This window comes from Doryrhamphus excisus, chromosome 16 (assembly GCF_030265055.1).
Source record: "Doryrhamphus excisus isolate RoL2022-K1 chromosome 16, RoL_Dexc_1.0, whole genome shotgun sequence".
In the NCBI taxonomy this organism is placed as follows: Eukaryota; Metazoa; Chordata; class Actinopteri; order Syngnathiformes; family Syngnathidae; genus Doryrhamphus; species Doryrhamphus excisus.
Window position 1 is genome coordinate 12,714,290 of NC_080481.1, and position 14,209 is coordinate 12,728,498.

Genomic DNA, 14,209 nt, shown 5'->3' on the forward strand with positions numbered 1-14,209 from the left:
CATGCGTGGATAATAAGAATAGGGTTGAACTCGGAGCAGACAGGCTTGTTGTGAAGTCTTTTTATTGGAATGAGGAGTTTGCCTGTCACGTCCTCTGCATGCGGAAAGCGGTGACCTCAATTTAACAAAGTTGCATGTGTGACTCTGCCACACGTATTCTTATTATATTGCCACATTGTGTGTGATATTTCCTCATGATGTAGTTTCCCCCAAGCTTTTGGAATTGGTGCAAGCATACCATGAAGACATTTTAGTTTCCATTTGCATGCCCTATACAACATTTTGCTACTTGAAATAAGAACAGTTTTGCACACAGCTGCCGTGCGTCAAGTCTGATGGACATGCTGTTACCTTTTTTCCCTTCGCAGGGGTCCATCATTAGCAGCCCCCACACGCGCCGAAGAGCCACCACCCCGCGTGAGGGCGCACCTCGCGAACATCCTTCCCTTCCCAACTCGGCGTCCACATCCATTCTCGGCTCCCTGTTTGGCGGCAAAAGAGGCAAACCATCCGGCCAGATCCACGGCCCCATCCCCCCGCCTGGCCACCCGACCCTCATATCCCACAAGCCTCACCCCACTAACCTTCATCACACGGCACAGGTGGTGCACTCCGTGCAGGTTCAGCACCACGGACACCACCCGCAGTACTGCCAAGTCCCGCAGAACCCGCCCCCTTACCACCACCACCACCATTACCACCCCCCGCCTCACACGCAGTACCACAAGCACCCCGCCTACTCCTCACACGCGCTCCAACACGGCCACACGCAGCACGGCCACTACAGCCAGCATTCCCATCACGCCTCCCACCCCCAGCACGCCCCCCACCACCACAGCACCCAGCAGGCGGGCGCGGCACCCGGCGGACCCAAACCCAAACACAGTGGCATCAGCACTGTAGTCTGATGACGCTGCCGACATGGCGAGGACGGCACCACAACGGAGAGGACTGTTTCTGACACCAAAGGGACTGACAGCGCGACTCTTATGGCCTGTCCACTGTGTTTTACTGCTGCTGCCATGGAAACCACCTGCAGGCACTGTTTCACCTCCACGTCCAACCAGTTAGCAGGATGGACTTTTGGACTCCAGTTTCCCACCAGGGGCCTTTTATTTCTAGTTTGTCTGATTCTGGGTTGCCCGGGCCTTTCTCTCCTTTCAGCAGGGTTCCAGAGGACGGCTGGGTCTGTACAGGAAGATGCCCGATGTTCTCCACACATACACACACACAAACCGCCGGGCTGCCGCCCTCCTATAATCGGGAGGAAATACAACCACGCACGACAATGGCGTACATTGTTCTGCACAGCTTTTTCGGTTTGGTCCTTGCCTCCGATAGAGCTCACCTGTAGTAAAAATATAATCATTTGACTTCAAATCTGAGGAGTCCTATTAGTTCTAGTGCTGTATTTACTGTAGATGACAGCTGTACGTGTTGTCTCCTAGCGCTCATACATAAATGTGCCAATTATTAATGCATAATCTATTTAGTCAAAGACTTCCTGTACAGTATATTGTGCGTAAAGTCATTTGTAAGATTATAACTTACAATTATTATTATCAGCAAAAACATTCATCAGTATTATACTGACTCTGGGGTAGCAGGAAGTGGGACACGGTGAAATCGAACTTAAGTTTGGCCTTTCCGCGAAAGTCGGCTGGAGTTGGCAACTGTTGCATTTATACAACGTCCAAATTAGTCGTTATAGTCGAATATTAGTCGAATATTTTTTGAAGTGGAGGTGAAGCGTTGATTGCACAGCACACAATAAGCAACAGCTGCCTTCTCCACTCATTAATCCCCAACTAATCCTGCTTTAACTCACCAATATGTTATTGCGAGTGACTCAAATCAGTTCTTACAGAGTGAAGTATTTCTTTTTCATTTCTTTATCATATGTGCAATATCTTTGTACTGATTAGGAACAAGCAAGGCGCCCCTTTTATTTATTTATCTTGAGTTTCCTTGGCCCCCTCTGTTGAAATTAATGTTAATGCTCGCTGCAGGCTCGGAGCCCGGTGGAATGTCTAGTAAGTGATTTTTGCATGTACTGTTATTGATGTGAGGCTATCCTCTGCACATTGTATAACAAATCAGTGTTACCATAGCGAGTTTAAGTGCAATCATTGTTCCCAAACGCTGACTTGTGCTGAGAGTGGAAGTCTTGTTGTCCAGGATGAGATTCAGGTGATAGATCAATTTTTTTTTCCATTTAGGAATACATATATATATAAATACTTACAAGGTGAAGAAAGAGAGGAATGTGTGTATATATTTTAATAAAGGAATATACTTCTTCTTGGACTGAACAGAAATATTTTGCTGGATAAGCACATATTAAAAAAAAAAACTTTTTTTTTTTCAAGAAATGCAGTTATACCGCAGAAATGTAAACTGAACTGGGAATATGTAAAGAATAACTTTATACATTCTACAAATAAGAGTCTATTCTAGTGTGCACATTGGTGACTGTAGGCAATTTGTTCCAATATTCAGGTTGTACATGTATTTTAAGAGTCACAAAGAAAAATCCATGGCCATCAATCAGGCTTCCAGCTTTCTCCTCATGTGGAAGGTTCTCACATATCACATGTAGGACATGAATGTGTCTTTTTGTTGACTTCTATGTTTTTCCTATAAGTCGGACCCTCAAGTCCCGTTCATGTTTTGATACGTGTTGTCTCCAGTCGTTTCTATGTGAGAGGGAACCCCCCCCCCCCCCCCCCAACAATGCACTGCATGGATCTGATGCATCACATGTCCTATTCACTGTGAGCTGATGGGAAAAAATGAAAAAAGTCAAACTATTTTTTTTTTTTATTATTGTTTAATTTTTTTATGGTTTGGAGTTTGCCAATGTTGCTGTGTTCTTGCTGTGTTTTTGGTGTCAGGCTGGTTAATATTGAAGCTCAGCATGCATTTCATCAACAAAGCCATTGTGTACATGACAAACAAAGAACATTGCACTTCCTTCGCTGAGGGCTTTCATTGTGTAAACATGAGATGTGGATGTGCAAACTGCTCGGAAGGAGGATTTATCTGTACGGACGGTGTAAAGGGACCAAAATGGCGGTGAAAAAGAAAGCTGTACATAGTGTGAATATGATCCATGCTCTCTTATTCTGATCAAGATGTACAGACATCACCTCATTGAGTGAGTGAGAGCTGAACATATCAACTGCCATTTGCTGTAGACATCAAAAAGCAGACTGTTAGAAAAGTTAGCTGCCACTGACGTCATGCTCCTTACATACACACACGCACACACACACACACACATTGTGCACTCAGACATATGCATCTCACTGCAAGCTCTTCAGTCTGTCGTGAGACTCATTAAAAGAAAAAAAACTAAAAAAGGAAAACCACAAGAATGGCCTCATTTATGTGTGCATTCTGTTTGTACAGTGAGTAGTGAGTCAGTAAGACCCCAGTTATTGTAAAACTTTCAACTGTGACAATGTTGAGAACGCAAAATAAACAAATATATGACTTATGGTAGGAATCTTGTCTTTTTTTTTTTTACCTACACACTTGTGGCGCAAGGCTCCATGACGTAAAAATCTGAAATCATCCCTCATTTATTGTGGTTAATTGGTTACAAATCTAACCGAACAAGGTCACTTTTCACTTACAAAAATGTATATGAACTCGACTTTGAATTCAAATCAAATCAAATCAAATCAACTTTATTTGTAGAGCACTTTTCCTGCAAGGAGATGCGACACAAAGTGCTTTCCAGAATTAAAACAATTACCACAATTAAAAAGGAAAACAATGAAGAAAAAAGAAAGCCCCTCCTTCCCACCCTCCATACTAGACCCACACACACACACACACCCATCCACCCACACACACACACACGCAAGCACACAATCACCCACATTAGGGAGACATGGCATGGTACTGAGGAACAAGGAAACGCCACCTTTGGGGCCGTCCACACTGGGAGAAGCTGCAGGCCGTGCCATCGGAGGACCAGCACCCGGGCCCTCCGACTCCGTTAGACGGGCGGACCCCCACATTAAAGGGAGGAACCCCCCAGCCGGCCGTGTCGAAGGGACCCAAGGATGGCACCCCCTCAGCATACCCAAACAGCCCCCAGTGTGGAGGACCCCCCTGAGGAAACACTGGAGCTGGAGCTAAAAACTAAGACCATAAAATAGGACTAAAAGATAAAACATAACACTGGAGTTAAAAACTGAAGATTAAGAGCATAAAATAGGACTAACAAGATAAAAACAAAACACTGAAGTTAAAAGGTGAAGAATAAGAACATAAAATAGGACTAAAAGGATGAAAACATAATAAAAGCTTAACAATATTAGTTAAAAGCCTGATTAAAAAGGTGCGTCTTTAATCTTCTTTTAAAAATATCAACAGTCTCCACAGTCCTGAGGCTCTCCGGCAGGCTGTTCCACAGGTGGGGGCCATAGTGGCTAAATGCTGCCTCACCGTGGGTTTTTGTTCTGGGTTTTGGTTTCGCTAAAAGGCCAGTGCCGGAGGACCGCAGGGACCGCGGGGGTTGATATGGTAAAAGCAGATCAGATAAATAAGAAGGGGCAAAGCCGTTAAGACATTTAAAAACCAGTAAGAGAATCTTAAAATCGATCCTGAAGCGGACGGGGAGCCAATGCAGCGACTTTAAAACCGGTGTAATGTGCTCCCGCCCTCTGGTCCTCGTCAGCACACGTGCGGCTGAGTTCTGTAATAATTGGAGATTTAAAATACTTTTTTTGGGAAGACCAGAGAGCAGGGCATTACAGTAATCTAAACGACAGGATATAAAAGCATGCATTAGCACCTCCGTGCTGGCCTGAGAGAGAAACGGGCGGACTCTGGCTATGTTCTTAAGGTGATAAAAACCTATTTTTGTTATATTTTTAATATGTGGGATAAAATTTAGCTCAGAGTCAAAAATCACGCCCAAATTTTTGACAGAGTCGGCTAGTTTAATATCCTGTAATTTTGGTAAAAGTTTCTCTCTCTGGCCTTCAGGACCTATGACTAAAACCTCAGTTTTGTCCTGGTTGAGCTGCAGGAAATTCTCTGCCATCCATGACTTAATGTCTACAATGCAGTTAAAAAGGGCATCAAGTGGCCCTGAGTCATCAGGAGACACGGCGATGTATAGCTGTGTATCATCAGCATAACTATGGAAGCTGATGCCGTGCCTCCTGATCACGTCCCCAAGGGGAAGCATGTACAGATTAAAAAGGAGTGGACCTAAGATTGAGCCTTGAGGAACCCCACATTCAATTTCATGGGTTCCTGAGGAACATGTATCCATACTTACATAAAAACATCGGCCTGTGAGATAAGAACAAAACCAGTTAAGAACAGTACCAGAGAGGCCGACCAGGTATCTAAGTCTATTTAATAAAATGTGATGGTCCACTGTATCAAAAGCAGAGCTTAGATCCAGTAGAACCAAGACTGTGAGGTTCTTGTTATCCAAATTCCACCTGATGTCGTTTAAAATCTTTACAAGTGCTGTCTCGGTACTGTGGTTCCTCCTAAAGCCAGACTGATGTTTCTCTAAAATGCTATTTCTGTTTAAAAAGTCATTAAGTTGGTAAAAAACCAGTTTTTCTAAAATTTTACTTAAAAACGGCAAGTTGGATACGGGTCGGTAATTATTAAGATTGTTGGGATCTAAATTGCTCTTCTTCAGAAGGGGCTTCACCACCGCCGTTTTGAAGGCGGTGGGGAAGACACCCGTCTGAAGAGAGCAATTCAAGATGTTTAAAAACTGCTCCTCAAAGAATCCATAAAGTGATTTTAAAAGTGATGTGGGAATTGGATCTAAAAGGCAGGTTGTTGGGCTTACTTGGGAGAAAACTCGACCAAGTGTCCTTGCATCAACCAGGGCAAAACTCTCCAGTCTCTCCTCAGGCAAGGACAACAGTCCAGGTGTGGTAACAGAAAAAACTTTCTGGGGTAACAGGCAGGATCTGATGTACTTGATTTTAGTTCTGAATTCATTCATTCATTCATTTTCTACCGCTTTTCCTCACGAGGGTCGCGGGGGTGCTGGAGCCTACCCCCAGCTGTCTTCGGCCGTGAGGCGGGGTACACCCTGGACTGGTCGCCAGCCAATCACAGGGCACATATAGACAAACAACCATTCACACTCACATTCATACCTATGGACAATTTGGAGTCACCAATTAACCTAGCATGTTTTTGGAATGTGGGAGGAAACCGGAGTACCCGGAGAAAACCCACGCATGCACGGGGAGAACATGCAAACTCCACACTTCCGAGTGTGGAATTGAACCCTGGTCTCCTAGCTGTGAGGTCTGCGCGCTAACCACTAGACCGCCGTGCCGCCTCAACTTTGAATTTTCGACATTAAAATGGTGAACTATTCAAATGTAAACTCTGTGAATTGAACTTTTGCGACCAGTTCATGAGAACTATGAACTGATTAGAGTCCCCTAGACATGAAATAACACCCCTATAGTCACCTTTACACTCATATTGTCCAATATAGTAAACATATTAAAATAAGAGATAATATAGACTCTCATTGGGAGAGTTCCTTGTTTCTTTTAATGTTTTATTGCCAACATTAACGTCAATATGTGTGCTCCATTCCAACACAGAACACCATTCGGGTCACTTTAGCAGTGAGGTGCATTCATGAACATCAGTGTGAGGGAGCTGCCAATTGTCCCTCACTGATCAGGTGTATGCCCCACCTACACACTGTCATGTTTAGTGGTTAGTACTGGTTAGTATTTTAATTATATTTGTTTGCCATTTAAGTTGTTTAATTGCCACTTTAGTTTAGTTTTTCATATAGAAGTAATTGCTTTTGTTTCTCATCAGTTTCTCCTTTCTTTGAGGTGATTGGTCGGGGCACAATCATGGAGGCGGGCCCATGTGAGTGCAGGCCAGAGGCATACAATCAACCTTGATTGGACTCTCCCAAGTGTCACCTGGAAAAGGGGGGTGGGTTAACTGGGTAGTTTCTGGGTAAAGGTAGTTAAATGTAATATAATGGTTAAAATGTATACAGAAATTGGAACTTAAGTGTGGTAATATTGAAAGGCTTTTGTAACCTAAAGGAAGGGTGTTGAAAGTGTAAATATGGTACCTTTTAGATAAATTGACTCACCCTCTCATTGGGGAATTATGGTTGGACTTTCACTGGTAAAAGGGGCTGGGTCAATTGTTGGTCAGGAGGCTTGTTGTGTGTGCTGGGGGGAAGAAAATACTGTTGGACTGTATAGTGAAATAATCTTGGCACTTGGTTTGTGTTTCAGAGGCTATGGTTTATCCTGGGCTAGTCAGAGGCCATTTTTACAACTAAAATCTTACAATCGGAAATTAAGAACATTCATTAATTTATTCTATGCCGCTTGTACAAACTAGAGATGCTGAGGTATGCTGGGGCCTGTCCCAGCTGACTTTGGGGGAGAGGCGGGGTACACCCTAGATTGGTTGCAGGAATTTAGAACATCAATATTGCATCAATAAGTTGTTACAGTAACATTACTGACACCTAGTGACGACTGTAGGACATGTAGAGCTACATACCGCAATGTCCTTAAATATGCCTTCCAAATGACTTGAATTTAATTTAATTGCTGTTTTGCATAGTAAGAATATTATTATTATATTTTACTATAATATTTGGTAATGGTTTTATTTCATTTGAACATGCATCAGATTACAATTGAGTGCATCCCATAATCAGTTCACAGTTCCACATGTCCAAAAGGAGTAGGAAGAAGCAAAGCTTATTAAATCCTACCCCTCCATCTGGTACTTTTACAATCAGTAACTGTTACATTTGTTCACTTCCTGCTTTCCATAATACAGTTTAAGGGTTTTTTTGTAAACTGTAGTAACTGTCAATATAGTGATATGTATAGCACATCATGACTGGTTCATGATGTGTATTTTAAAATATTATTAGTAGAATATTTTAAGTTTGTATTTTAAGTCCATATTTTATTTTAGTTTTTTGTTTTTTTTACCGATTTATCTTGTTGAGATTTAATTTTTGCAGTCTAGTATAATGAAATGCTTATATCCACTAGAGGGCGGTGCTAGTACGCCCCCTGTAGGTGAAAACCACAACCACAAGGACTCTGTGTGTTTATTGAATTACTCTTGTCTACCTTCATAACTTCCCATATTACAATTTCCATAATGACATATTTAGAAGTTTCATACTTTAGCTTGTCGTGTACTTGTATTTAAATTCAAATTAAGTATCAAGTATGTTACCATGTCCGTGTAGTTAAGTGGAGGTCAAAGTCACTAATATATCACATAGTGACTGTGACTTGAGTATGAGTCCTTCTCATTGGCTCGCCTACTGTTTTTCAGAGATAGCTACTTATCTCATCCAAGCAGAGGGATTCCCTTCATCGTTGAGCACTCGTCACACTGCTGTTGTGTCAATAACGTTCATTAGAGCTGAATACTCCATAGATCAATGTAACACTGGACCCTAATGATAAATATAGGAGGATAATTCAAGGATGACCACCGGGATAATGAGTAACCTCACTAGTAATTTCACTCTAAAAGGTTTGTTACTTTTGGCTTGAAGTTAGTTTTATGCTTATTTTTAATACAATTGTTTCTTTTTATTATATATATATATATATATATGTGCGCTATAGAATCTATACAATCTTGTATAATTTTTTTAACACCTTAATACCAATACCTGCTGTTTTGACGTTTCAACCTACTGCAATACAAAGATATAGTGCTGTCTGCTACTTTGTTTACCCAAGTGTAATGCATGTCAAAACTGGGTAGTGTAATCTTTGTGAAGAAATATATATTTTTTTAAATGTCATCTTATTATTTCTTATATACTTATATTCTTTCCCGGTTGGTGTGTGTGTGCCATGCAAACACGTTTTTGTCATCTTTCAGGATGCTCTCTGGTGCAGGATTAGCTCTCCTCCTGCTCTGGGCCACAATCACTATACCCTCTCTTGGTCAGGCCTGTCTGTGCACGAGTCTCCCGCCAACTGGTCTGCGAGTCAACTGCACCTCTCGTGACCTCGCGGCGTTGCCTCCTCTGCCGTCAGACACCACAGAACTCCTCATGCAGGACAACGGCCTCACCACTATCCCCTCGGGCCTTTTTGACGGACTGGCGGGCCTCCAAAGAGTCTCTCTCTCTGGTAACCTTTTCCACTGTGACTGCGGCATTGAGTATTTGAGGAACTGGCTGCTAAGGAACAAGGCTGTGGTCTCTCAGGAGCCCACCTGCTCCAGTCCCACCTCTGTGGCTCAGAAAGCTATCAGTGAACTCACTGATGACTACTTTACCCAGTGCGCCCTGAGAGGATGCTATAGTAGCTCTTACGTCATCGTCATGGGATTGTTGCTCTGCTGCCTCGTGGTTTTACTTGTTTGGAGTCTGAGACTTGCAAAAAACTGCACCTTTACGCTGCACATTGAGCAAAATCACTCGGTGCTCCATGCTGACTCTTTTAGTCCACTGAGGGGGAGACATGCGAGGATGCTGTCTGTCAGTGCAGATCGTCATCTTCCTACTGAAGATCTGGAAAGGTCTCCTGTCAACATGGAGTTGCTACCGCAAGTGTTGGACGTACTACACAAAAAACACAATATCAAGATAAAAGTTATCTGAGGGACCTACTACAACTCATGTCATGATAACACTACACAAATGCAACGTATTTATTATCCAAGGTTCACATTGATGGAATAAAAGCTTATTTTGGCAATAAATGCAATGTTAAAGGACCATTCAAGGATCATCTTTAACATTATTTATCATCCCTTCCACAAAATGCCCATACCTTCATGTAACGGCCTTTGTTAGGTTTCTGATGGACAAAAGAATGAAAATAAAGTTCTTTTTCCTCCACTTCTGCACCCCTCATCAATGCCAACCACGTTGTGTGGCAAAGAGAGGAAGTGCTACCAGAGCTGGGGCCAACTACGGAAGCCCGGGAGGAGCGGAAGTGAAAGGATAAAATAAACACACATACAAAGAAAGCAATGAAAATAGAGTAAACAAGATAAGAAAAATAAATAACTCATTGAGATAAAATTCACACAATAACTAAATAATAATAAATTCACGCATTTAGAAAACAAATAATAAAGTGCATTTTTAACTCTGTTACATTCACACCACTAAATAATTATATACACACACGTATGATAAAGCACAACAGCACACAAATGTTTGCAGTAATTCTTTATATTTTCTTGACTTACAGTATTTACAATGAGTGAAATACTACACATGGTCAAATAGAGCATTAAAAGCTTGTTTTTTGCAAAATACAAAAATAAAATTGGAGTAAGCATGTGGTATGTAACAACATACAAGGAAATAATGGCATGTTGGGAAAATGGTCACAATAAACACGAATACTGGTCAAGTGTTTTACAACTACACACAATGCAGTACTGATTGAAGACTACTGTATATTGCACAGCCAATAGTTTGTTCATACAGTACAAATACTCTCAATCATGCATAGATTTTTCAAGGGAAAAACACATAAACAATTGAAACACTATAAAGGTGGCCTCCAAAGAACAGGTCCACCATTTGAAAAGCTTTATAAAACCAGTGGTGGGGGGGGACTTGTAACAAATACAGAATGACCTCACGTTTCTGCACGCCAATATGGTCTAAAAATATGTATATGGGTAACATAAGGCAAGTTTGATCAAATAAAAACAAGCGCCTCACAAAAGCAATATAAAAGATCAGCTGACTGTCACATAAACTGGGCATTTTTTTTTCTAATTTCAATGTTTAGAAGACTAAAAGCCCTAAAAGGGGGGGTTGAACAGGACGCACAGTGTATATCAAGAGAAGAGTCCATCCTCCCTCCATTTCTACTGAGGCACAAACTTTTCTTGCTCGAAAACGAGCTCGACAGCCTCGGCCACATCGTGCACGATATGACCTGGCTCCACCAGTGCGGGGTCGAAGCGGAAGTCCCGGTGGCCGTGGAACACTGTTTCCTTGATGCAGCGGCTGGCGTCAGACGGCACCTCTGCTTTGGGGTTGTAGACGCCTGTGCACACAAGGACCGATTTACAGGAGGTGGCGGCGGGCAATGCCAGCTCGCTCTCCCACAGGTTGTCCACCTCCTCTTCTGTGGGCACTGTGGTGGTGGAGCCGGTGGCGGCTGCCAGCTTGGCAATGGCTTTGGGGTTCTTTCTGGCGCTTCTCTCCTCCAGGTAGCGATTGTACAGGTTAGCTCCGTAGATGTCAGTCATGAGGTTATCCCTGGGAGCAATAGACACAGAGAAATCAGTCCACCAATGGGATGACAGTAATTTCAATATAATTTAAATATACTTTTTTGTTGTAATTCAGCCACAGTGGAGGCTTTTCCAGGATGAAGCGCCTTTTTAATATGGAATAATGACAATATGTGTTTACATGAGTGCCTGTAGGCTGTTTAAAGGCACTTGTTTGGATTCGTCACTAAACACATGTACAAGATAGTTTGTCTTACCCTATAGCATAGAGCGAAGTGATGGGACATTCCCATTGCCTCTGCAAGGCCTGCCCGCGAATGAGGTACTCAGCAAAATGGTAGGTCAGCTCACTTGGTTTTCCCATCAGAGCCTCATACTTGAGGTCTTTCCCGGTTATCTTCTTGTAGATATTCTCTAAGCACACCAGAAAAGTGCCATGTCCAAACCTGAGACAAAAATGTGGAGAGGAAATGATGAATGTTGCAACTTTTGCCGCTTATATGTGAGCGTCATCGCCACTTTACCGTGGAGAATGTGCCTCGGCCATCCACATCAGGTCCATATTGCAGGCCAGTAAGGGTAAGTGAGGTGTGTTTTGGGTCTTGTGAACGCTACTGAGATTGCCGTTGGTCATTAAAACGTCAATGATGAACTGCAGATTGGTCTCCCATCGAATTGGCTCCCCAAAGAGAACCACAGCTGTGGATGGCATTGGATCAATTAAACACTCTAATGGTGTATATACCAAAATATCATGCAACAGGCCAATTAAAGGCTCACTGGGTTTTTCATTTCACATGCTGATGAGGGTGTGTATAAAAATTGTATGATATAGAGCCTTTTTAATTTTACAATATGTTTACAATAGTCAATTGAAATAAAAATATATTCTAATTTATTGAGCTGCACATAGGCTCTGTCCTCAGAGAAGGGTACTCACCTTCAACCTTGGGAAGGTTGCCTACAGGATTGGACTGCAATGAAAGGAATGAAACATGTTCTTTTCAGCAACACTTATACGAGCAACTACTTGCAGTTACTGCCGTGCAGTTTTGACTTGCCTAAACCTGATTCGTAATTCACACATACAGAATTTATAAGGACTGTTTACAGATTCCCCTAGAGTTGTGTAATGCAGTGGTCCGCCATTTTATTTTGTCAGACAGACCATTTTTCTCCCTCCCCACAATTTGTAATACTATCGAGAACCTGTAATGTTAGTACAGAGACAACATTGTTCTCCCTAATATAAACCAGTGTAGCATCAACATGGTCTCACCGGTAGTTTGGGTCTCCTGTTGTGGTCCACCATGTCGAGAAGTGGGAATGATTCCCTCAGCATGTCAACACTTATGACGTTATTGAAACCAAGACTGGAAAAGAGGGTGTTAATTAAGGATCATGTAATTGAAATGAGACCTATTTAAATAATTTACAAGGAAAAGAAGAATGAAGGATACTTTTTAGCAATTTCCAAAACTGGTCCTTGTCCTGACACAAGCACACACTTGTCATGGAACTTCTTGAACATCCTCAAAGGGCTATGGGACATGATGACTTGATCTTGAGTGATCTATAACATAGATGTTTAACATCTATAAATGGATGACACTAACACACACTAGGTTTAATTTACACATAACAACTCACCGGTACTCCGAGGATGTGCGAGAGCTGGTCTGCTTTCTTTTGTCTGAGGCAATTCCCTGCATTTGTCACAAAAACTACTGGCACCACAAACTGTCCCCGAGAATCCACCAATTTCTCAAAGGCCTTTTTGGCAGCTGGGATTGGCATCCTTCCCCGGACAAGCACGCCATCAATGTCGAACAACAAGCCGAACTTTGGCTGGGGCTGAGAGAAAAAGATGGATACAATTATGACCACTAAACGAAAGATAACGGACTCAAACAAGACACATATTCATAGATAAGTTGCCACATAGTTGTAAAACACTAGCTTTAGGGAGGGGATATTTAACTGTAATTATGTTGTGTAAATATGAATAAGACACTATAAAATCACAACACCCCCATATTAATCTCATTAGCGGTAACTAGCAATGTGAAGTTTACATATTATATCACCATTTAATACTGCATATCAGCATATTTAGTCAGGGAATGTGGTCAAGAATATATGTGTGTAAACATGTCTGACTTACTGACTGCAGCTAACTCTATTTATTGTTATCAATGTATTATTATTAGTAACTGAAGAAGAATGACACATTTATTGTGCATGTTGTCAAATAACTTGAATATCCCTTTGGCCTTATGTTGGTGTGTAGGAAAGATGCAATGAAAGCAAACTGTAAATAAACAACACTCTTGTTTATCCCATCGGGGGGGAAAAACAGGCTGTGACATGGTGGCCCCTTTTGTGTGACCATCACGCACATTTTAAACAATGAACGCAGAGTCATTTTGACACTGAAGGAATTGAACACATAATCCCAGAAGTGCCTTGACAACAAGGGAATTGTTTTTCTATACTGAGCCCAGCTCAACAGCCCCTCCAACCGTACCTTGCTATTAGTTCCGCAAAACCCACACCGAGAACCGACAACCGCAGAGGTTGTCCTGATGTGCCGGCTTCCCCCGGAGCACAGGCCCCGGTACAACGGAAGGAGTCCCCTCATTTTAGCGACGCCTCCGCGACCAAAAGGAATAACCGAGCCCCGAATGAGCCGGCTGGCTCCGGCCGATTGTTTTCTCGACTGATGTTCTCTGCCTGGTCTCTGTGACTGGGCTAGACAACGTGACGTCACGTGACGCTGCGTAATGACGTCAGAGAAGGCGGGTCCACCGCTGCAGCTGCAAAACTGAAAGCCCCGCTGCCATTTTAAGATAACCAGGCAAGATTACATTTCTTGCTATTAAAGCAACTCAATATATGACACGACAGTGTAGCGTAAAAAGTCCCTACTTACCAAAACATTCGACTGCCACGTCCAACTCTTATTTACCACTGC

General features: G+C 42.5%; 3 protein-coding genes across 8 annotated transcripts in view; 2 read left to right on the plus strand and 1 right to left on the minus strand.

Moving 5' to 3' along the window:
• LOC131104650 (IQ motif and SEC7 domain-containing protein 1-like) overlaps positions 1 to 3,516 on the plus strand; it is a 110,380-nt gene extending 106,864 nt beyond the window's left edge. For 5 of the 6 annotated variants that reach the window (XM_058052050.1, XM_058052049.1, XM_058052052.1 and 2 more), the window contains one exon: positions 369 to 3,516. In XM_058052050.1, the coding sequence (XP_057908033.1) occupies positions 369 to 908 (540 nt within the window). In that variant the 3' untranslated portion in view covers positions 909 to 3,516. The remainder of the gene's footprint in view (positions 1 to 368) is intronic. The other variant, XM_058052054.1, reaches the window with a different exon arrangement.
• A 4,837-nt stretch (positions 3,517 to 8,353) lies between these two features.
• gp9 (glycoprotein IX (platelet)) lies at positions 8,354 to 9,747 on the plus strand. Its single transcript, XM_058051900.1, has 2 exons — positions 8,354 to 8,550; positions 8,908 to 9,747. Exon 2 carries the CDS (start codon positions 8,909 to 8,911, stop codon positions 9,632 to 9,634), a length of 726 nt encoding a protein of 241 aa, XP_057907883.1. The 5' UTR covers positions 8,354 to 8,550; position 8,908; the 3' UTR covers positions 9,635 to 9,747.
• A 456-nt stretch (positions 9,748 to 10,203) lies between these two features.
• Positions 10,204 to 13,999, minus strand: LOC131104350 (haloacid dehalogenase-like hydrolase domain-containing 5). The gene is made up of 8 exons (XM_058051421.1): positions 13,763 to 13,999; positions 12,886 to 13,089; positions 12,696 to 12,808; positions 12,515 to 12,608; positions 12,176 to 12,209; positions 11,760 to 11,934; positions 11,493 to 11,681; positions 10,204 to 11,260 (listed from the first exon to the last, which is right to left on the minus strand). Exons 1-8 carry the CDS (start codon positions 13,874 to 13,876, stop codon positions 10,864 to 10,866), a joined length of 1,320 nt encoding a protein of 439 aa, XP_057907404.1. The 5' UTR covers positions 13,877 to 13,999; the 3' UTR covers positions 10,204 to 10,863.
• Between the last annotated feature and the right edge of the window lie 210 nt (positions 14,000 to 14,209).